Source organism: Canis lupus, chromosome 21 (assembly GCF_011100685.1).
Source record: "Canis lupus familiaris isolate Mischka breed German Shepherd chromosome 21, alternate assembly UU_Cfam_GSD_1.0, whole genome shotgun sequence".
Classification (NCBI taxonomy): domain Eukaryota; kingdom Metazoa; phylum Chordata; class Mammalia; order Carnivora; family Canidae; genus Canis; species Canis lupus.
The window spans coordinates 48269264-48294149 of NC_049242.1; the positions used below are offsets into that span (position 1 = coordinate 48269264).

A 24886-nucleotide genomic window follows, 5' to 3' on the forward strand; every position below is an offset into this window, starting at 1 on the left:
TGGTTAGTTTGTCTGTACTTTCTCTCCCCCAGCATTGAATTCACACACCACTTTTTCCTCCTTAAGTCAGGTACTTTGATGTGTCAGCGTGGCCTAGGTCTGCAGTTTGGGGACAGGATGCCCCAGCGAACATTTATATCTACCTACACATGCACTTGCTGTGATACATTAGTAAATGTTCTTTGGCCAACCCCACATAAATGCTAATGAATTAAAATGGCTTTTTACAGATTTGTAGGCCACCCGGGAAATTACAATAAACTTTTTAACCGGTGGAGACTGGAGGAAGTAAGTAACCTTGTAAGGGTGGATGTGGGACTGGGTGTGGACCGGGGCCAATGATGTAGGAGGGAAGCAGGTGGGAGGAGAGAGAGAGAGAGAGAGAAAGAGAGAGAGAAGGTGGGTACGTGGAATCTCAGGCATTTTTGGTAGAGAGTTCCTATGGGTTCAGAAATAAAGGAACTATGTCTTTCAAAAAAAAAAAAAAAGTGTGAATTAAAAGGGTAAACCCCCAGATCCTGACCTTAGCTCTTTAATTTTCTGCCAAATCCATTTGCTCCATTCACAAAGCTCAGAAATTTAGCTCCAGGGATTTTTCACTTTGGGGGAATTATTATAATCAATATCGTGGGGTTTTGAACTTTTGAATATGTCAGATTTCATTTTAAACAGGGAAACTTCATCCAAAAGAAATCATATTTGAAACACCAATCTGTAGACAAATAGATCTGTATCTTCCAAGTCTCATAATTGTTTTTTTTTTAATTTATGGATTTATAATATGTATGTCATGGAAACAAAAGGTCTAGTATTGCTAGATCACAGGGTTGAGCATATTGTGTATTGTCACTGAGACTGACAAATTATCCCCCAAAATGCCAGCCCCTACCTGTAGTCTGTGAGCCTGCTTCCTCAGACTTCTGCCAACAGAAACATTTTTTTACCAATATAACATCTGAAGGAGATCTCCTTTTGATTTCAGCTCCTTGAATTATGAGTGAGATGGAGCATATTCTTCATATGTTTGTTAAATATTTTATATTTCCGTGTGTGTGTTCTATTCTTGCTCATTTCTACTAGACTATTTTTCTCTGTCCTAAAAATTTATAAACCTTATATTAACGTTAGGCTCTAATCTTTCAAATTTGCTGCAGGTAAGTTTCCCATCTTCTTGGATGTCTTAATTTTGTTTGGATACATTTTTTTAAACCCTATAGGATTTTTCAAGTAAAATATCACTGCTATTAATGATTTCAGGCATTTATATCATGCCCAAAAATGTATTTTTTTCATTTTAGAATTTTTTTAAAAAGCTCACACTTGTGAAGTGTGAACTTTTCACTTATATCTTTGGTGCATTAGAAGCTTATTTTTGAGTAAAAGGTAATCAAGATTCTCCCCCCCTTCAGTTGGCATCACATATTTAATTAATAATGTATTTTTTATCAGCAAAATAAGATTTCAAGATTTATCATCTTCTGCATCTTGAAATCATGTCTATGTCTGCACCCTGTCCATTCTCATTGGTCAGATTGCTTATTGCTTCTGTAGTTCAAAATTGTTTTAATTATTCTAATGTAAAATCCAATTTAGTATATGGTAATATTAATAGAAGGTCATAATTTAGAGAGAGGCTAAGAAAAGATTCACTGAGAAAACAAATATTTCCAGTCTCTAAAAAGTTCCCCCCAAACTCAGGGTGTCCTCATTGATGTTGTCTCCCTAGAGCCTTCTAGTTGATTGGAATACATGGAGAAAGCCCCCAAACTTCCTAAATACAACATGCTTTACATCACAGAAAACTGGGCTCACCTGCTAACCTCGCTACTTATTAATTCTTTGCCCTTAATTTAATCCCTCTGAATATCTGTCTCCTTGTCTCTAAGTTTAGCAGCAGTAATACTAGGTTGCAAAGTTGTTTATGGATAAGAGATAATTTGCATAACACAATTAGCACCACCTCTGGACTTTGGCAGGCACTCTATAAACTGTAGCTGATAGTTATCAATGCTCTATCTCCACAGCCACCTGGGTGTTATCCTCTTAGGTAAAAACAGATGAAGAGCTTCCATAATTTCAGACCTCCAGGAAGTCCCCAAATCAAACTTGCAGTTTTCACTCATGGCCTAGACTATATCTGCTAAAAAGCTTTTGTCTACCCAGATTGCACCCAGATTGCACCCAGATTGCACTCTTTATCGGGAGTATGCAACTGGGATTAGCAAGGAGAGTGTGGAGAACAAGGTGGCACAGGCAGATAGATCTGCATACTGATGCCATGTTAGAAATTGCTGTCGCCAGTAATTTTAATTGGATATTTTTACTCTGAAGTGTAAAATCATTAGAAGTCATGTTTCTTCTTTGGGAGTCCCAGGGAAATAATTCTGATGCTGTTATCCTAGGGAAATAAGTCTAATACTGGTGTCAGGATAAATGGTTCAGAACGATCCTACACACTTTCCACAGTATGTGTGGCATACATAAAGGGCGTATTATCCAACAAAAGATTATCTTTTTTTTTTTTGGAAAAGAATTAGTGAAATAAAAAATGTGGTTTTGTGATGGACCTTAGAAATTCTAGAAGTGTACACATAACAGAAGGTAAGAATTGACCCTCTGACTTCAATCCTACAATAAGCATTTACTGACACTCCATTCCAGGCCTCTGTTGGATAATATGGGGTATACAGATGAAGTCCCTTTCTTTTCCTGGTGGTGCTAATAGTCCCGAAGAAAAGAACATAACCACGCTACGTAACAAGTATTGTGTCTTTGGAGTCTTACAGTCTACACTCTAATTATGCCCCACCCAAAGGCACGCTTTTAGTACCTTAGTTTCAGTTTTTTCTTTTGTCAGTTGTGATAAGAGTAGCTATCTCGGTAGGATTGGTGATAGGTGGATAAAACTGGATCGTGCACGTAAAATACCTGGCACAAATAATAGTAGCCATTATAAAGAAAGCAAAAGGTACTGACATGCTAAAACATTGATGAACTAAAAAAAACAAAAAAACAAAAAAACATTGATGAACTGACTACACTGACCTTTCCTCATACTGTACTGTATAATATCTCACATAAATATTTTATGTAAATCTATGTAAAAATAGTAACGATGATTAATATTTAATGAGAGCTTACTATATGCCAGCACATTCCAGCAATTGTTCTTACCTGCTCTACATAGATCAATGCAAAAATTCTGCTATTACACTCATCTTGAGGAAACAGAAGTTTCGACAGGTTATATAATTTGCCTACAATTATAGAAACACACTTATAAGCTGATGCAGTCATCAGTTTGATTCAACCAACCTAGCATCAGAGTCCACACTTTGAACACTGTGCTTTCCGGTCACCGCTGGGATAATAGCACACAGGCAAAATCAGGAACATCAAGGAAATTGATAAGAGCTTGCAGAATGATTGCTGACTCGCACGTGTAAATTGGATTTAGAGTAGACATACTTCATGTGAAAGGAGCATGGGTATCAGAATCTAGTAGTCCCATCTGCCCCTTCGCATCATTTACAAAATGGAAATGCCAACACCCATCTTATGAGGTTCTCAGGAAGAGCCAATGACAAAAATACGTGAAGACGTCCAGCTATGGGTCATCTACAGTCATACGATTTGGGGGGCTGCAGTGGGAATGAAAGCCTGGGTCTCCTGCCCACTCACCCATGCCCTTTTACTCATTCTAAGTAGCAGCTCTCTTATCGAATGAATTTTAGAGTATCAAAAGACTGGATCTTGCTCAAGGGAACTATTATTTGAGGAGGACAGACCCACAGAAGCTGTTGGATCCCTTTCTCCGCCCTATAAATCACAAAATCATGAAGGCTCAAATTAAACAAAACTGTAAATGGCCTGTCATCCGGCCTCCCCACTTTGGCCTGCGGTCGTGGAGAATGAGCCAATCACATGGTTCTGCAATGGTCTTTTTCCCTTTCCACATAGTAATATGCTTTGGTAAACCAGCCCTTCAAGGCAACAAACACATTTGGTAAGTAGGATTCATCTTTAGCCTTATGTACAGGAGCAGAAGACCAGGGTGCAAGAGACCAAGGCTCGGAATTCCCTACCGACAGTCAATATCCTATGACCTCGTACGCGTTACTTTACGTCTTCCAGTCTCTCTATAAAAATGAAGTTTCATCTCACAGCTGTGATCTAGGCCTATGCCTGGCCCTGTAGCTTAGTAATTACTGTGTCTCAGCCGTTCTGTGGAACCCATCTATCATCCATACGTGTCAGAGCTCAGGGGGGTCCTGAATTCATGCTAGAGAGAAGGGGCGTGCTTAATAGGAGAACTGAGACTTCTCTACACGATAAAAATTGCCACCGGCAAGCCCTCTCTCTGACTCAGTTTAGGGAGTTTTAAATTACTGGGCTGGAACCGGAAAACCAGGCTCTTCATGTCCTAATTATCTGTTCCCTTTGAAGTCCCACTGGTACCAATTTGACAGAAATAGAAACTGGATCAAAGCTATAGTGACTGTTGTTCTTATGAGCAGGACATGAACCCATTTCTAAAGAAACAGACCCACGCTCTCCTACCCAAGTATCTCCTGCAGTGCAAAGTTTTTAAGCAAAACACATCAGCTGTGATTTTCATTGTAATCGCATTTCTGTTTGTGGGGGTTTCTGGTTCTGACATTTATTGGACATCTGGAAAAGCAGAGGAGCACAGGGAAGGCAAAACGGGGATCATACTGACAAGCCATCTTGTGGCTTTTTTGTTTTTTCCAGAGGGAAAATTTTCATTTTTTTTCTTCAAATGTTTACTTAAATTCTAGTTAGTTAACCTTCAGTACAATGCTGGTTTCGGGAGAAGAATTCGGTGATTCATCACTTACATACAACACCCAGTGCTCATCATAACAAGTATCCTAATGCCCATCACCCATGTAGCCATCCCCCACCCACCTCCCTCCACCAACCCTCAGTTTTTTCACTATCTTTAAGGGTCTCTTATGGCTTTTTTCCCTCTCTTTTTATTCCCCCTCCCATATCTGTGGCGTGTTTTCTATCACTTAAAAGCACATTCTAATATACGTAGATCTTCCCTTCCAGGATATAGAGCTTAACACCTGCCTCCTATCTTGAAGTCGGACTAGACCTAAGGACTCACTTCAGTAAAGAATAGGGAAAGGGACAAATGAGTAACTTTACAAATACCTGGTAAAGACCCTACCAACCAGCTGATGAAGATTAATGTCACCAGTGATGCTGTGTGGCTGCCATGTAACTTCCGAGGGGAAATAGTGAAAATGGCACTTTACGTCTGTAATCTCTGCCCATCGTCAAAGCACATAAGCCCAGTTTAGACACATGAAAACATCAGATGATGTTGGTTTCTCAGCTTTGACAAATATACGTTGGTAATGAAAGGGGCGATGGAGGGAATTGGCTGAAGCATGTATGGGCATTCTCTGCTCTTTCTCTGCAAATTTGCTATACTTTGAAAATTATTCTGAGTCCAAAACATTATTTATAAAGACCACATTATTAACACTTACATGTTTTTCCATCTCCCAGTTGTTAATAGATACACAGTATTCCACAGCACTCCTTAAATGGGATCATGCTTAGTACAGAGCTTGGCAGATAGTAAGTGCTCACTAAAAGTTAGATTCATTGTTATTGTTGTTAAAATTGTGATCAGTATTCCACCCTCATTACTGAAAATACCCCTATCTGGTGTCCTTATACATGCTATTTCTTCCTTATTTTTATTTTCCTTGTGCACTGCGATAGAGCAGCCTGGCTTTTAGAATTTGCTGTATGATCTGAGGGTGGGGACATGTAACCAACTGAGAGCAAGATCATTGTTCTTGTTCTGTTCCAGTGTCATCCCAGTGGCTGTTTGATAGACCTCTGCCTCCAGATGGGCGTCATCATGTTTTTGAAGCAAATATGGAACAACTTCATGGAACTGGGATACCCGTGAGCATTTTATTTTTAGACTTGCCTTGTATATAGCTACACACAAAAAAAGGACAGGTAGTGTGAAGAATTCTTAGGAATTGGGGCCTGGTAAGCAGACAGGTGTGGGTTCCATTCCTGCTCTGCTGCTCACTAAATGTGTGACTGTGTGTGAGTTTAGCCTTTCTGAGCCTCAGTTTTCACAGCTCTGAGAGGGGATCAGTGGCTCTCTGCTCCTCAAGAACACTTGTGAGGATTAAAGGAAGGAGTAGATGTCAAGCACATTAAAAGGCTTGTTGCTCTTCTTAAAGCACTGTTGACAGTACGTAGGTTCTTAAGGATAAAAGTGACTTTCTGGTTTCTTTTGGCCACCGAAAGACTGAGGTCATGGCTGTTTAACAAAGACAACCTCCATGTAGGCTCCCTCCCTGAAAAAAAAAACCAATAAAACAAAGATAAAATTCCAGATAGGGAGGTCTTGTACTCTTTATTACACAGAAAGAAAAAATAAGTCATTAGAACAGGATTGATTTCACAAAACAGTAGCATTCTCTTTTGTCCCTTTGGATGGAGCTTAATGGTTGTGGAAGGCTGACGTGGAAGGGTGTTGAATGCCCACTTCTACATCTAATAAAATATATTACTCCTCCAAATACACTGAAATCAAGTTTATTTCAAACAATGTGTTGTGGAAGCTTTGAGGCTAGCCAAGGCCTAGCCAAGGTTGTTAGAAACATCACTATTTTGAGGAATTTCTTGACTATAGAAGAACTAGTTAATTGATGATACAGGTAGTTTAGGCTTAGTCATCTGACTATCCTGCGATTCCTCCTCCTTGCGGGCCTACGAATGGTGTCGCGACATTCCCGAGTAGAGACTTGAGGGCTGCGGAAGTGATATCCACCCTGCAATCTGCCGAAGAGTGTTGTGTTAAGTTGCAGGCAGTCTGAGAGCATGGACGATGACATGACTGGGACCTGGTTCACGTTCCTCCTCTGCCTCTTGCTAAAGATGATTATGATTTATTTGACCTATCTGTGACATTGTGGGGGATTTTTTTGTTTTTTAATTTAGAAAATAAGGGAGGAGATTACAGGAGATGCCCAGTGGTCTTTAAACCTTCAACAATAAATGACAGAACCGTTTTGTGAAGAGATTTTCATACTGATCCTCAATATTCAAAATGGATGAAAACCAATCTCTTATAAGTGGAGAGAGCAGAGGGATGGAGGATTGGGGAGCCCAGCCCATTGTCTGTATGCCTTCCTATCCCTGACTCAACTGTGTGAGGCTCAACAGATGTGGAAAAGTCATTTGAAAATAACTGAGATTAGGTAGCAAGTGGCCGCCACAGGATCTGATGTGCTGTGAATGCAAGAGCTTCATAAGCATATGAAAGGTGGTAGAGTGGTCATTATAGTATTAAGAATGATTCTTATTGTCATTGTCCAGGTGCTTGTGTCCATACCATGCACTTTGGGTAACACGTTTTCACCATGACCTTGGTCAGCTGGGACTGTGTCTCTCAAATCCCAAATGTACCATGGTAAGGGACATCCTGTTGGTGTTTTTCCAAGTCCAGCAGGAGTGGACCAAAGCAATGATTTGGAAACTTTCAGAACACAGTTCTCTTTTTAAAAGTTAAACCTTATGCAGACTGTGGTAAATAAAACGGAACTAAGCGGGCCTCAATCCCAACACCCAGCCCCTTTTCCATCTTCATGAGGTCCCAGAGGTAACCTCCATGGGATGTATACTGAAGAACCAATGACCTCAAGTTCTGGTCTGTGATGGTTCTTGCAACACCCACTGAGTTCTAGGTCCATGGTTAATTAATACTGAGAGTTAGGTGCACTGTGCGATTCACTTCATTCTAGAGGTAATTTTCATCTAACTCTTGAAATAACTGCCCAGGAGTCCCCACTATGGGATATTTCGGAGTCACATAATGTACAGACTCCCCCTAAGCTCAGGAAATAGTGTTGTTTATTCCTTTCTAGGTCTTTTAAATGGACTCAGACACAGATCCATTGCCTGTAAACTATTGCTCACTACAGAAGCAGAATGGAATAGTTAATACGCAAGCCATTCATGTTCATAAACCCAGAGAGGTGAATATCAACTTACTAAAAGCCACACAACTAACACCTCACAGGGTGGAGCCTTTATCTCTTGAAACCTTATCTAGGGCTCAGTTATTTAGTGCAGGACATGATTTTACTCATGTTCAGAGAGCACAGCCCAGAAGATTTGAGGTTATGAGCAATGAAGGGCTCAGATCCAATCACAACAGGCAACACAGAAGTATTTATATAGGCTGGGGAGGTAGGGAGGGGAGGAATCATAGAAATGGGTATTTCTCTAATAAGTATAGGAAGCACCTAAGTGTATGGGGAGATTAATTCTCAGATACATTATGTAGATGTTTATAAGGTCTAGGAAGGCTGAGGCCTATCCTCTCATCCGGAACTTGGAAATGGAGACCATGTAAATATCTCCAGCACCCAGCAATGCTTAGTAGTATCTCTCTTTCCTTAATACACTATAAATTATTCACCATATAGTTAAATAAGGGCTCAAAAAGCCTTTGTCTGCTCTGTGATGTAGGTTGATCCAGAACTGGTGGTCACGACATAAAATCAAGAGGGGAATACAAGATGCGTCCATACCTCAGTGGGAAAATGATTGGAACCTGCAGCCCATGAATATTCATGGACTGATGGATGAGTATTTAGAAATGGGTAAGGAAGAAACTTCTACACAGGTATTTGGCCGTCTTGATACATTTTTGTTTGTTTGTTTTTACTTCATACGGGCTTTGATTCAAGAGAGAAAACCATCTCTCTCCTTTCCAACCCCAAGCATTCTAAAATACATCTATACCTTTATCTCAACATTACGAGGGAAGATATTAAACCAGTGTCCTTGGAAGACACAAAATCTGTCTTGTGTCAGCCATAACATTTGAGCAACGGGAAGGATTTTCCCACAGTAGAACACCTAGCTTTAGGGCAGATGTTTGAAAGGAACAAAATAAAGCACAACCCATCCCTATGCCAAAAACATGCCATCTTGTGCAAATAAAGCAATGATTATTTCTTACAATAAATAAACCTTTGCTCAGACCTGGCGAGAGTTTAGCTTCTTTGAGAAGCCCCATTATTTATATTAAGCAATGGAGGATTCTCACTCCAACTCTAAAATCTTTGTGTGCTGTCTTGCTATTTGCTTTTTCTCTGACCTATTCTCACCTTAAAAAGAAAGGATGAGATTAGGTGTCTGGAGTCCCTCGTAGAGCTAAGCATTTTTCTTCAAAGCCTCCTCTTTGACTTCTTTTTTCTTCACTCTTTCTTCATGCTGGAGAAAGCACATGGACTTTCAGCCCATTAAGATCAGAGTTTAAATGCAAGTTTTAACATTTTTTTTATATCCACCCTTTAGCAAGCTTACTGAACGCATATGAACTCTAGTTATCTCAACTGCAAAATATGATGAGCATATTTACCTTGTAGGGGTATTGGAAGGATTACAAGTGATTTATGTAAAGCACCTAATATGGCACAAAGAAAGCACTCAATAAATGGTATTGTTTATATTATTAATGTTGTGATGCTCTCTCTCTCCCTGGACAGTTTTGCAATTCGGTTTTACCACCATCTTTGTTGCGGCTTTTCCTCTGGCCCCTCTTTTGGCTTTGTTAAACAATATCATTGAGATCAGGCTGGATGCATACAAATTTGTCACCCAGTGGCGGAGGCCTCTTCCAGCTCGAGCAACTGACATAGGTAAGATTCAGGAATTAAATGGTTTTGGCATTGCTAAGGCCAAGAAGTGCCTTGATCTTAGCACCATGTGGGTTTCTATTGTTGGGGTCCCTTCCAAATTGAACAAGACTGAGCAGTTTGGGTCAACAAAATAATGAAATGGACACAACTCAGTTGAGAGTTATGTGTATACTAAACATACTATCTCACGAACTTGTTTATACCAAAAACTCATCTCCTATCCATCTTCCCATGTTAGTATAGTTCTGTCTCATTCTTTATAATTACTGCACAAATTTCTATTGCATGTTATATGACATTTCTAAAAAATCATCCCCTTAACTGAAGACACTTAGATCATTTCAGTTTTTTCTATTATAAACAATACTGAGGTGAATGTACATCTTCCTATGTACTTTGATCATTTCCTCAAGATAAACTCCTAGAATGGAACTCCTTTGTCAAAGGAGTTACATTTTTTTTACATTTAAATTTTGATAATTTCTCAACGTGTTCTCCAGAAATATCGTGCCAATTTATATTTCCATCAGGTAATAAGGGTTCTTTTTTTTTTTTTTTTATACTGTTTTGTCCTCAATAATCTGAGGAGGGAAAATGATATCTTGCTTTATTTCCTTGCATTTTTTATAATTATGAGATTAAATACATTTGTATTTCTTCTTTACTGTTTATGACCTTTGGCTATTATATCTGATTTGGTAATCTTTATCTCTGTTTACAATATTAACCTTTGATATATATTCAGATGCTGGTTTTTAATCTTTTACTCTATCATGAGTAAGGTTTTAGTGTGTATATAATCACACTGATATATCTGTCTTACAGTTATTATTTATGACATTCTTAGAATGTCCTTTAGAACTCTCGATTTTTCACTGTGTTTTAGTTGTTTTATATTTTAGATATGTGTGTGTTGTTTGGTTATCTGTTGGCATTTTAGGATTTTATTTAAATTGTTGATCTAACTGGAATTTGTTGTTAACAAAGGGGCTGAAATTAAGACCCAGCTTGTTCTCCTTCTAAAGGGTACAAAAAATTTATTAAATATTCCATCTTTTTTTAAACTTGTTTGAATTATCTCTATTTTATGAATCTATATGTAAACTTAGTTATATTTGTAGAATCCCCATTTGTCCCTTTGATCAGACTACTTATTATTGGCATACTGTTTTACTAAACTATAGCTCTGAAACAGAGATTCTAAGTATGTGAAAAAAATTCATAATTCCCCTCTTCTTTTTTGGAGAATTTTCTGGCTATTATTGCAAAGTTGCCTTTTCAGTTAATTTTACTCATATATATGCTCCACAGCCAACAAAGCTGATTAAAATATTCTAATCTATAGAGATTTAATGCTATTCAACTTGAGTTCCCATTTTTTAAAACGTCTAAAATTATTATTGCTATTTAATTTAGACATGTTTATTATGTCATTATTAAAATAATATAAACACATTAAAGAAAATCTACAGAATAAATCAAAGAGGAAAAATTCAAACTCCCTTTCCAGCTTTAGCTAGTGTTTATTGCATTTTCCAATGCAAAAATTATTATTTTTTTAAACATCAACTTTGACTGTAATCGATAGTATGTGGATACCGTATACAATTTCAGAAGGTTTTTCTTATACCTGTATGCCAGGCTGGAAAAGTCAACTAGTGATTTCCATATCTTGACATCAAACTTTTACATTTTTATATTTTCAATGTAAATAATTCTTGAAACAATTCCTGATGATATTTTAATTTTCAGATCTCCCTTCATGGGTTCTATCTTCTGTCTAGGGAAAAGTATTCAGTAGATGTCTAATGTGTAGGGAAATAAAGTAAATAATGGACAGAGCTGTAGCCCCCAAATAAGTAAAACATTCTTTCCAAAGACTATCCACTCGGTTTTAATTATTTTTTTCCATTTCATCCCCTATCTCCACTCTTTCTCCTACTAGGTATCTGGTATGGCATTCTTGAAGGAATTGGTATATTGGCTGTGATCACCAATGCATTTGTAATTGCTATTACATCTGATTACATCCCACGTTTTGTCTATGAATATAAATATGGCCCCTGTGCAAGTCGTTTTGAATATGGTGAAAAGTAAGGTTGAAATTTACACATTTTTCTGATACATTTTATTTTTGTGATTGAAGTGGGAACTCATTGGGAAGTTTTGTTCTGTGACCATTACGGGCAGTGTTTTTGATCATTGTACTTACCGTGTGCTTATTGGAGGAAATCAAGCAGATAAAAAGGGCGACAGTGCTTTTTAATCAAATAATTTTAGAGTCTCTCTGTGTTTTTACTTGGAAATGCATCACTGGCATCCAAATATTAAAAGCATTATAATGTATTTAGAAGTTAGGTTCAGAGCTGGAAGAGACATTAGAAATCATGCAGTTCAATCTTCTGATTATATAGATGGGAAAACGGAGGCCTACACTAGTTAATCAATTTGTTTACAGGGAATAAAGCTAGTTTGCAAGCAGATACAGAATAGGAGGGAAATGTCAGCTATGTGATAAAGGAATTTTCCAAATGAATTTATAACAAAAAATTTTAAGGTGCAGAAAACGCTGCCCTGGATCTTTGTCTTTTTTTGTTGTTGTTATTAAAATTTGAATCCACACTTTAGAGCAGCATTTCTCGACCTCTGTGCTATGGACATTTTAAGCCAGATAATTCTATTTTGAGGATAAGGTGGGGGCTATTTTGTGCATTGTAGGATGTTCAGCAGTATCCTTGGCCTCTCCAGTAGATACAAATAGCAGCCTTCCTACTCCCCAAGTTGTGACAACCTAAAATTGTCTTCAGACATTGCAAAATGTTGCCTGGGGGACAAAATCACCCAGTTTACAACCACTGTTGAGGAGAAATGGGTTTTTCACATCTTTCCTTCTTGAAAGCAAGTATTAAGAAAGAATACAAGAGAGCACTGGACTTGGGGAACAGAAATTGGAGTTTCAGCTGGAGATTAGCCTTAGGTGTGGAAGTAGTGATGGGAGATAAAGTAGTGATAGGCGAAGCCACTTCCCCTCCTGCCTCAGGAGTAGCGTTGGGCATGCATCTTCCTTAGATGTAGGGCATGTGCCCCAAGAAGCTGAGCTGTGGTTTAACATGAAATCCACCCTGAGTTCTACTGATGGACTGATGTATTTCACAGAACACTGAAGTGCCTTTCTGAACAGAAACATCTGTCTTTCAGAGAGAAGGAATAAAGGAATAAAAAATATATTTTGGAGCCTTGTCAAGGGACTTTAACTTCAAATCAAATGCCCAAGATCATCAATCTGGACCTATAATAAAGAAACAGTGTCTGAAGTAACATTTTATAAACTATGAAAGACTATATAAATAAGTTGCTTTTATATTACTAGTGAAAAATCAAAAAAGTCCCTTCTTCTTAATTCAACAAAGTCTAGAAGCAGATTTTAAAGGTTTATAACATGTAGGCATATTTGGCAGCCCTCTTCCTTAGAAGCATTTTTTGCTACTGTCTTTGCTTCCCCCTAGTGGTGGGTGAAAATGAAATTGGCTGGTTATGTGTTCTGTTTACTTTTTTTTTTTTTTGATATTTTTATTTTTATTTTTTTTTTTTTATTTTTTATTTATTCATGATAGGCACACAGTGAGAGAGAGAGAGGCAGAGACACAGGCAGAGGGAGAAGCAGGCTCCATGCACCGGGAGCCTGACGTGGGATTCGATCCCGGATCTCCAGGATCGTGCCCTGGGCCAAAGGCAGGCGCCAAACCGCTACGCCACCCAGGGATCCCTTTTCCTTTGATATTTTTAAAAGGGTCTTTAAAATCAGTTAATTAACGTATAATGTATTGTTGGTTGCAGAGGTGGAGGTCAGTGACTCATCAGTCTTCTGTAATACCCAGTGTTCATTACATCACGGGCCCTCTGTTACATTTCAAGTCCTGGCTTTCAAGTAGATGGCACCTGACACCTTCTCCATGTTCATTCAGTGACCAGATATAGAATAACTTCAAGAAGAGATTTGCAGGGCTTGTATGAGGTTGAAGCCACATTCCTAGGGCCATCCCATTATTTAATTTTTTCCAGATATGCTTAGAAGCTAAACTGAAAGTAGATTCATTCAGATCAGAAATTTTCACACCAAAGCAGCAAAAGGACAAAATGGTGATAGAGAGAAGGGTATTGGTAGAGAGCGGTTGAAATGATAAATCATCCCTCTGGGGAAGGAGAGAAGGGAGTGAAACCAGCGTAGTCCTGTACTTAAGAATTCAGGGTTTAGAATAAGATAGATTCACATTAGAATCCAGGTTGTAACAGCTGTTTATCCTGGGCAGATTCTCAACATGAGATCTGCAGGTCTCCAGATTATTTTCATAATAATACTAAGATATTATTTGCTTGCTTTGCCAGATGGTACAAAAGCAACAGTGGGTGAAATGTTCTGTTGGCTTTGCATAATTGTATTCTTCACCATTGTATAGCTTACCATTTAAAAAATGCCAGTGAGAAAATTCAGAATGCCCTCGATGAAGCAGTAATAATTTAATTATATCAAATCTCCACCCTTGAATAAATGGCTTCTCAGTATTCTATGTGACAAAATACGAAGTGTGATAAAGCACTTCTGCTACGGGCTAAAGTACAATGATCATCTCAGACAAAAAAACTTGCATGATTGTTGAATTTGCAAACTACTCAATTTTTTAACATGAAACAGTGATTGCCACATAAACTATGATTATTCAGACTTGGATATTTAGGCATCAGTCTTATGAAATGAACAAAACTAGCTTGTCACTTTAGGGAAAATAATTGACAGTAATTATTGCCATTAATAAAGTTCAAGTTTTGAATTGAAAATCAGAATTTTGGATAACTTTATCTACCACTGAGCTTGAAAGGTTCCCAGTACTTTCAGATTTTTTTTCCTGATAAAAGTCAATGCTGATGTTAACAATTATTTTCATAGTCTGTAGTAAAAATCTAACAACATTTGGAAGGTCTAGATAATTCAGGAAACAAATATTTCCCAAGTGACCCATATTTAATATTGCAAGGTCATGTGTAGATAAAATATAAATTCAAAGTACAAGATAGACCTGTGGATTTTAATGTAAAATCCATGTCAAAAGTGTATTGATACTTTAAGACTTCACAGTGCAGTTAAACTTTAAGAAATAATCACGGGTAGAAATTTGGTGCAATGTCAATGAAAAAATATCCATAATTACTTGAAATGCTATTAAAATATCCTTTGTTTCAAGTACTTGTCTATGTGAGTCTAGATTCTCTACTTATTCTTCAACCAAAATAACATCCTGCATCAGGTTTAAAGCAGAGACAGGAGAATCTAGCTCTCTTCTGTTAAGGCAGGCATCAAAGGATTTGCAAACATGTGAAAAACGGTCATTCTTCTCACTACATCCTTTGGAACATACAGCTATTTTTCTTTAAAACTGTGCTATTTATATCAACTTGTAATGGATTTGATAAATTATTTAAATGAATTAGTAGATAAATATTTTCTAAATTTCTGTTTTAATTTCTAATGCGTGAAATACCAATATGTAAAACCCCTCTGCTAAAAGCTCCTTGAGGTCCTCAGTAATTTTTTAAAAATGTAAAAGTTTAGCTGAGATCAAAAACTTTGAAAATGACAGGCTTAGAAGGAAGTTATTTAGTCTCTGTAATAGTTCTTTAATCTATATGATGGAGATGATAATATGTATGTTCTAAGGTTATTATAAAAGTTAACTCTGACCACAATTTAATGCCTCACCAACCAGGATAGGGATTTTTACCTTTTTTTGTGCATTGTCAGTCATCCAGGAATTTTTCTAACAAATTACAGGCCCTCCATAAATATATATTGAATACGTTAATCACAAATACATATGGTATGATCAAATGGTTGCTTAATTATCATTAACTAGGTGGTATGTTATTGCATGTATATTTATAAAACACATACTTAGATTTTTAACACAATGCCAAGTGCATAGTAAACACTTAATAAGTGTAAGCCAAAAGAAAGGGGGAAAACAGCTGACAAGAGTAAATTAAGGTAAAATTGCAGATTCATGAAAGGAGATAGAGACCTGAGTGACCAGAAATTTATAATTAGAATGGAAGAGTAATAGTATTTATTGAATCCCTGTCATATGTAATGAAAGAATTGGACTCTCAATTTATGACTCTCAGAATCACATGATACTTTTCTTTTCTCCCAGTTGTTTAAAGGGATATGTCAACAATAGCCTATCCTTCTTTGACCTGAGCGAGCTTGGTATGGGAAAATCTGGTTATTGCAGGTACTTACTTACAAATTATTGCTTTCATCACCCATCTCCTCCCTCTGTATGCTAATGAGCCTATTTCAACTGTCATTTTGAAGTTTGGGCAAATTAAAAACACTTGGGGCCTTTGCACTTTGGTCTCTATTCCTCAAATTCTTTGTCTTCTGGATTTTAGGTACCGAGACTACAGAGGTCCCCCTTGGAGTTCCAAACCCTATGAGTTCACCTTACAGTACTGGCATATCCTTGCCGCTCGACTGGCCTTCATTATCGTGTTCGAGGTGAGTCACAGGCTGATAAAATCACTACTGGTAAACGCTTTCCCTACTGATACAATAGTTGACTCTTCAGTACATCAGTTCCTCATTGACTTCCAAAAAAGGGCTTGTGTCTCTCACAGTAAAAGGTTTAAATACAGTGAAACTACTCTAAGACATGCAAAGAAGTAAGAGCTGAATGATGTAAGAAGGTAGGTCAGTGGGTATTTAAAACTGGGATAAAAGAAGCTGTTAACAGTTGAACTGGAAGCATGGAGCCTGTGAGTACCCATATTTTAAAAAAGGAAGGGTGGTTTTCATCATCTGATGAGAGAATCTATACTTATTATGAGGGTAGAGAAACTTTTCTAATCAACTTAATTACAGTTGACCACACGTGAACTTGTATAAGGGACATTGCTTGAAAAATCTTTCCTAAGCTCGATACAGTGAAGCCTTTAGTCCTGGAATATATTGAGTATGCTCTAAGGTGCCACCAAGTTCTATGGAAAAACTTGGAATGCATTTGTTTTTTAGGGAGAGGGAAAAAGAAGTAGCCATACATAAAACTTCTGGAAAAAAAGTCTTTTTAAGGCAATCTGCCTCTCCACTGATCTCCAGAAAATACCTTCAAATTTTGTAGTGAAACATCCATCATCCATAAAATGAAATGCTTACATCTAAGGTTTAATCCCGGAAGAAATTCTATTACATAATGACTCTATGAGCCTACAAAAATGTCTACTGATGAAGTGTGACTTTTTACTTTATTAACAGGTAGCATAAGAGGTTAAGGCATATTTCCAATCCACTGATTCTGAAAAATCTTTTTATTGTGTTTTAAATGTGCACTTTTTTTCTTCTTCGTCTTCTTTTGGGAACTCAAGCAACAGACTTCGTCAAATGCCTCGATTCACAGCAACATGTCATCGTGGATACATGTGATTCCCTCTTTATCTTTTCTTCTCCATTCCCCATTGCTAATTCTATTACCCACCCGCTCTAAAAACACCCACTTTCTTTTCTTTAGAAGTTTTTCCACATGTTTATATTTGAATATACATGTATTATATAGTATATAACTGTATTATATATTTATAACTATATCATATATATAATAACTATATTATATATGTAATATAGTATTAAATGTTCTATTTTCAAAATTGCTTTGATAGTATTATGTAATAACCCATTTTAATCTCTAACTTTAATTTTTTTAGATCTAGAGAGAGATCCATCCATGAAGTCTATCCATATCATTTCTTCTACTCATATTTGATAGTTCATTGAATTTAAATGCCAAGTCCCCTAAGGGTGGGTACTTAGGCCTACAATAATTCTACCTCTATAAATATCGTATTAGGAATCTTGGACCCGTTACCTTCTAAACATATTTAAGAGTTTTTCAGGAGTATTATACTCAGGTGTGAAATTATTTATATGCATACTCGATTTCACATAATACTGACAGGTTGCTCTCCAAAATTCCCTTCAATTTTCACCAGATTTTCATATTGTCTGAATTTCTAATATTTTGCAATTAGATAAGAGTAAGGTAATATTGTACTTTAATTTTTTTGGTTTAATCTACTTACTTATGATATTGACTATCACTTTTATTACTAGAAAGCCATTTTGGTTTCCTTTTTGTGACTCTATAACTTTGATCTATTTTCGGCTGAGTTTCCAGTTTATTTGTTACCAAATTTCAAGATTTTCTTATGTGTTCCACTTATTAGTATTTACCAGTTATAAATGCACCAAATAGCTTTTTCTTATCCATAACCTATTAATTTACAAATAATGTCTAATTTTGATGTCATCAAGCCCATCGTTATTTTCCTACAAAGGTTTTGGCTTTTTTGTCTAGCTTCTCTAGGAAATTTTCCTATCTCAAGGTCAAAAAGATATTCATTTTGTACTAATAATTTTATAGTCTTACCTATCGCACGTCTCAAAGATATCAGGACTTTTTGTAGAGGGAAAAGCCTATTTTTCTTATTCTCTACATGGTGACATAATTTTTGTACAGCTCTTTACTAATATGTTATTTATTTACTGATTTGTAAATCCACCTCTATAATATTCCAAGTTCCTCTAGAAAGCATGTGCCTGGCCTCAGTGTTCTGATTTCATTACTCTATTTGCCTGTTCCTGTTCACTGCCACACTATTTAAATGCCATGGCTTTGGAATATATATCCTCGTATCTGGTAAAGCTAGCCACTTCCCTCACCTGCCAAGCTTGCTCTTAGTTCTAAAAATTGCCTTGGCCATTTGGAGTTATTTATCACTCATATAGATTTTAGAGGCCATTTTTCAGACTCCCCCAAATATCATGCAAGGATTATGGTCAGAATCATATTTACAGAAAGCACATGCTGACTTATTTACATAATCCGTGCTGATTCATTAATAAACATGGCATTTATTCAAATCGTTCTTCTATCCCTTAATAGAGTTTTATTTATTTTTTTTTAATAGAGTTTTAAAATGTTGTCTTGCTTGTTCATTCTTTCTCATTTCCAAAAACTTTGTAGCTATTTTTATTGCTGTTAAAAATACTATCTTAGCCTCCACGAGGATTTGATTGGTATTTGCTGGAATTCTAATGGTCTTTCTTAGATGCGTGTACCTCCTTGTTTCAGTCTTTCATTGGTTCCAGTCTTCTGTCTGTGAAGTCTGTTAGATTCTCTTTTCAAAGGATAATACAAGTTGCCAACAGCGACAGCTTTGTCCATGTACTTGGGAGACTTATGCCTCATTTCTCCTGTTTGCCTTGCTGTGTTGTTGGAAATTTCAGCATGGTATCGAATAGCAGTGGTGTGAGCAATTGTGTCTTGTTTCTAACTTCATTATAAATCCTCCCCATTTCTTTCTTTAAGTATGATACTTGCTCTAGGTTTGTTGTTTAAGATAAGTTCTGCCCATTTAAGAAAATTGTCATCTGTAACTAGTTACAGGCTTGCCTTGATAAAGGATAATCTTTAGCTTTTAAAAAAATTGTTCTTAAAAAATAGTGCATCATCTTTACATATCAGTCTCTCCATGTGAATCAGTTTAAAGGGTCATTTATTATCATTGTATAGGACTCATTGCATATTCTTCACTCAAATTACAACACGTTTTTGATTTTTATTTCTATACTTTTGAGACACATTGCTGGATATTTCTGCGAATACTAAATATTTGATCAGGAAAGAATCTCCTGGTCTACTTTTCTCTGGGAAATAGGACCTGCTTTACCATGATCTACCGTGGAGGGCGGTTTCCTGAGACACTGATCGTAAACCCCATGAAAAGTACCTTGAGTTCTTCCTTTCTGCATAGAGAGACAATTGTCACAAAGTCCTATAGGTAAATGGGTTTTTTCCCCACACATCATCTGACTCTCTCAGTATTTCCTTTTCTTTTCTGAGCGATAGAAAGGTCCACTCTCCTCCACAGGCAAAGAGAAAGAATGCATTTATTATCACAGGAGCTGATATTTTAGTGGTGCTAATACTGCACCAAGCCCTTCATGTACAGTTGCTCATTAAGCCTCAGCACCACCTTTAAGAGATACTATTATTGTCATCATTTTAGGGATGAGACACAGACAGCGTAGGTGATTTGCGTAAGGGTGACAGCTAGCGGGTGTCAGGGAACGGTTCAGGCACAGATGGTCTCATTCAGCCTCTGAACTTTCAACCATGGGCTTATTACCTTTTTGGGTTTTGATCCTGTCTTTTTTTTCTATACGATACCTTTGTCAGTCTGTTTTTAAAAATTAATACATTTTTATCAGAAAATAATTCTGCAGTAGAGACAAAATATTTCCCAACATCTGAACTTGCTAGAATAGAAATTCCATAAAATGCATATGCTGGAGGTTGAGTCCAATGCCAGTGTCACAGACAGACAGTATTCCATGTGCCCTGTACCCTGCAATTGCAATCTATCAGACGTGAGTTTTCTCTGGATGTGATCTCTCATCTGTGTATAACCATGCGTGTCACAACAGGATTGTGTAATATATGAGGATTGTATAGACGTGACCTGCAGGTTCATTCAGTGTCTATAAAGTGATATCAACAGGTGGCACCCAAAAGAGGAAAGAATTCTGGTTTCTCCTAATACTGATGTGATGGAAAGCAACAAGTGTAGAGGTCTCAATGTAATTTCTGGAAAAAAAAATAATATTCTGGATTCATATTCCATCGTAGTAGTTCCCCAAAGCAGCTACTTAAAAATCTGGATCTCTATTTGACAGAAGACTGCTCTCCTTTTAATAGTATCCCAATCTTCATTGTCGTACATGGAAATAAATTGGTTCTGCATTACAAAAAAAAAAAAAAAAAAAGTTCATCCTGAGTTCTGCTGCTTGATTGAAAGGCAAATGCAGCATTGTTTATGACCTGTTTTATAATTGGCCTTCCAGAATCTTTGAAAACTGTACTTTCCCCTCTTAAATCTGCAGCACCTTGTTTTTGGGATCAAGTCATTCATCGCCTACCTGATTCCAGATGTACCAAAGAACCTGTATGACCGAATACGACGGGAGAAGTACTTAGTCCAGGAGATGATGTATGAGGCTGAACTAGAACACTTGCAACAACAACGGAGAAAAAGTGGTCACCCCGTGCACCATGAATGGCCTTAGCTGATGCCTGTTGCCCAGAGGGGCAGTAGCATTAGCGGGAATGACAGCAACTCTAAGTGCTGGGTGGGATCCAGAAGGAAGGCATACCTTGCAAACCATGTGTGTGATATGTTGACTTGGAAATGCGTCGCAGCCATCTCTGGGATTTGGAATATCCAGGCTTCTAGGGAAGAAAAAGCTGACTCGTGACCTTAAAAAATGGTTCGATTGACAGTGCAGGAAGCCAGGATCTAATTCTCAGACCCAGCCTCAGGGAGTTGTGTGTTTGGAGACCTCCACCTTCCGTCATGCAGTGGAACGGGAAGGGTGACAGTGAGGTTTCTAGCGACAGATTTCCACGTAAACATTCCGAAGGCAGGTGTGCGTAGGGGATCACGTGGGCCTCGGTCACATACTCTGGAACCGTAGGCTGAGCTGACATACTCACAGGAAACCACTTAAATCAGTGCTTGCCTTTGCTGCCAGAAACCCATGTCCCTTCAGCTTCTAGGTTTGGGGAAATTCCCTCGCTCCCCGCTGAGATGACAGATGTGTGTCCCCAAGGAGTTTATGCTGCTTTACATTGACTGTGCAGTTGAAGAGTTGCACCCCACCCTTCGTAGTCGAACCAAAACCTGAGATTCTAAAAAGAATACCAATCCTTGACATACATCCTATTGCATTGGCTACGTTCAAATGCGTTGTATCACTGGCAGGACTAGTTGTGCTGCCTTTAAAAAAAAAAAAAAAAAAAAAAAAAAAACAACTAAATTCCGAGAGAGCCACATACTTTTAAAATATGGGCGTTTATTCCCATATCATTTAGAACACCACTCACCAGGCTTTACGGTGGAAGGCTGTTTGAGAGTATCTTTGATTTCTTCCTTTCTGGTTTATCATCATGACTCTCACGGAATCGCAGAGTAACTTGAAATGCTGTAAATATGTTGGTCTCCCTCGTACCTTTGCACGTTGGCGATATGTAATGCAAGTTACATTTTGTGCAGCCCTGAGACCAGTTATGTAGTATGCCGTTGTGACTTTATTCAGGAAAGCAGAAGCCAAATGCTTTGCAGCACTTTACGCTTTTCTAACAATGTGCACTCTTGTTCATGAGCTAATGAAAACAATGCATGAATATAAATTTATATTATTTGTAAAAAAAAAAAAAACACTTTTTTTTTTTTTGGTTTATTTTCTTTTCATCCATGAAGGGGAGTTTTCTGTTATAGTTTCTTTGGTAGACTGATTTGGTTGGTTTTTTAAAAACTCTCTAAAACCAAGGTCAAGTCAATTGTGAGAGACGTCATCATGCTTTGTTGTGGAGTTGCTATTTCAGCGTCAGCTCCGTGTTATTGTTCACAGACAGATGAAGTGGAAAGGATGCAGCCTCCCAGGAAAGAAAGTCCGGTGGAGGCATAAGCAATGGGAGCAGGAGGGGAAGCAAGAGGAGAGTTGGAGGAAGGGAATGTGGGAGGCATCAAGGCCCCATTCCTTGGCAAAACAATCCAAGTTAATCTCAGTTTTCCTCCCCTGGGAATGGGGAGGCGAAGCACATACACGCACACATTCACGTATGTACGTGCATATATGATTCATCATCTTTGACCAGTTGGGTTTTTGTTCAATTAAAAAAGCAGTTATTTCCAAAATGCTTAAGGACCAGAGTAAAGATGGTGGAAATAAAGCCACTTTGTATACCTGCTAGCGGGTCCCGAGAAAGGAAATTATAAAGTCCCTCTAACTGGGAGACTGCTTTTTATCATCCTAATGCTGAAAATATGTTTTTTTTTTTTGTTTTTTTTTTTTTTTTTTACTTTTTCTTCTTTTACTCCAGGGGAAAGCTGTGATAGGTTATGGTTGTTCCTTGGTTTGCTGATGTCAAAAACATTCACCTCCCTCCTCTGCCTCTGGTTCTGACCGAGCAGGGGGTAGGGCCCCAGACTTCCCGCCGAAGCCTTTGTCACGTGGGACTCGGCCATCAGATGCCTCCAAGGCTCTGTGGGGCCACCTGCGTGTTTGTAGCAGCTCATGCCACTAACTACACGAGGGGGTTTTGAACTCTTCCATTTTTGTAGCATCTGCAGCATTTCCTCTTCCTCATTAGCTAAATGTATACCATGCCTGAGAATAATTGCTCCAGACGCCTGTCGAGGCCATAAAGGAGCCTGACGCTCATGCCTTCCTCAAATTAGGGACACAAGGCAAAGACATTGGCCTTACAGTAGAGCAAAGAAGGAAGATAGCCACGACCCTGAGAACTCTTTCTATTCTTTCCGAGTTATTTTGGTATCACCACCATCCGGGTTTAAAATCCTACTGATTGCCTAGAGAAAAAAGCATGAAAAAGGGAACAATATTTTTCATTAAAAAAAAATTTCTAGTACATTGATTTAGACATTGCCTTCCCTGGTAATTTCTGAGACCAATTGGAAAATAGGGAAACAATGAAAAAGTTATCTGGAAATTTCCTTTTGGGACACAAGGCAGTAGAACCCAGCAACGCCTTCGTCTTGTCGACGCAGAGTATTGGCGGGCCCCTCGCGGCCCGGGAGTCTTGGATCACTCTTGCTTTCGTTGAGAGACATGTTTTATATCATGGTTTTCATGTGAATACAAATGATTTCTCAGAAGATTTATATAGCACACACTCTTCTCAGGAATTCTGAATTCCACGAATGCTGCTTACCTATTTTCATATCCCAGATCGTTGTCTTTTCTAGCAGATGACGAATGCAGCTGTGCATGCAGGCCGCCTCGGCGAGGTGTTCGGGCCGCAGCTCTTCCGGCCCACGTGGAGCATCGAGGCCGTGGCCGAGCTCCTCTCCCGCCCTCTGAGCCCGGGCACGCACTTTTCACACTTTTCGCACTTTTCGATGAAATGCCGCTGAGTGACTGCATGATGAGACGCACCTTCCGAATGATGCACTTTCTTTTGAAATGACTCTTAGCACAACCTGTTGTAGAACGGAATGAAAAGGAACCTTTTCCACGCAATAAATTATGTGATATGATATTTTTCCCTATAATTTGCATGTTACATGTGATCCCGCTTGTTTCTTAACTGTCAGTTGGAGCGCCTCTGGGGAGGGGGGGGATTGCTCACTCTTCGAGCTCCAAAGGCCGTGGTTTCCCAGTCTTGCGAGGCCTTGTCACACTCCAAGAAAGTTCTGGCTGTGTGTCTTCTGACAAGCTCGTGGTCATCATCATGGCATGTGCACATGAAACGTGCAGATGGAGACTCCTACTGATTCTAACAATGCTTTGTTCTAGAAACAGATGGGGGAGGGAGCTTGATGAGCTCTTTAGAAGGCAGTAAGGCTTCGATCCTACAGAAGCATTTTCTTTCTCACACTTGGGCTGGCTCCACCAAGCACCATCAACATGGTCTGAGGATAAAAATTTTAGCAACGATAAAGTTCAGGCCAAGGAAGGGGGATGGGTAGGAGCACTCTAGCCAACTGCCAACAAAAGGCTACCAAATTGCCCATTTTCTTTTCTCAATTTGGTCAAAATTGAAAATCCGAAGATCCAGGTTGCTTAACTGATGTGGCCAAATTGATTAGTCTGTCAATTGGAGGCAGGTAGATGGAGGCCCAGGGGTGGTGTGCGTGTGCATGTGCGTGTGTGTCTACACTGTGCGATACCCCCCAGTGCAGGCCTACCATGGTCATAAAGTGTTTCCACTCCATTTTCCCCCAAATCAAAATATTATAACAGGCTCTAGGAATAGTTGTAGGTTCCATCCAGGGGGCAGGTTAGCATCTTAATCTTTCTGGTATTCTCAGTAACTTAGAAGCAAGAACCTTATAGAAATGGCCTGAAAAACCAAGCTTCTGATAGAAAGCAGTGAGTTTTCCTCCAGGAGTTTCTATTCAAATTGAAATGTGCCAACAGTACGCAGTCCAGCTGGAAGATTGATTTGGCTTCAGCTGGAATCATCGATCAGACGAGGTTCCTGCTGCACAGGATTTATGCATTTGTAATGGTGATAAGTTACCTTCCATTGAACATGCCCTCT

General features: G+C 38.3%; 1 protein-coding gene across 5 annotated transcripts in view; it reads left to right on the plus strand.

The window, feature by feature from the left end:
* The window catches only part of ANO3 (anoctamin 3), a 372891-nt gene extending 348986 nt beyond the window's left edge, over positions 1 to 23905 (plus strand). For 3 of the 5 annotated variants that reach the window (XM_038569273.1, XM_038569276.1, XM_038569277.1), the window contains 8 exons: positions 231 to 288; positions 5852 to 5949; positions 8536 to 8669; positions 9561 to 9713; positions 11659 to 11806; positions 15920 to 16000; positions 16161 to 16266; positions 20704 to 23891. In XM_038569273.1, coding sequence (XP_038425201.1) covers positions 231 to 288; positions 5852 to 5949; positions 8536 to 8669; positions 9561 to 9713; positions 11659 to 11806; positions 15920 to 16000; positions 16161 to 16266; positions 20704 to 20886 — 961 coding nt within the window. In that variant the 3' untranslated portion in view covers positions 20887 to 23891. Of the gene's footprint in view, positions 1 to 230; positions 289 to 5851; positions 5950 to 8535; positions 8670 to 9560; positions 9714 to 11658; positions 11807 to 15919; positions 16001 to 16160; positions 16267 to 20703 lie in introns of all 5 variants that reach the window. The other 2 variants (XM_038569274.1, XM_038569275.1) reach the window with 2 other exon arrangements.
* Positions 23906 to 24886: the final 981 nt, after the last annotated feature.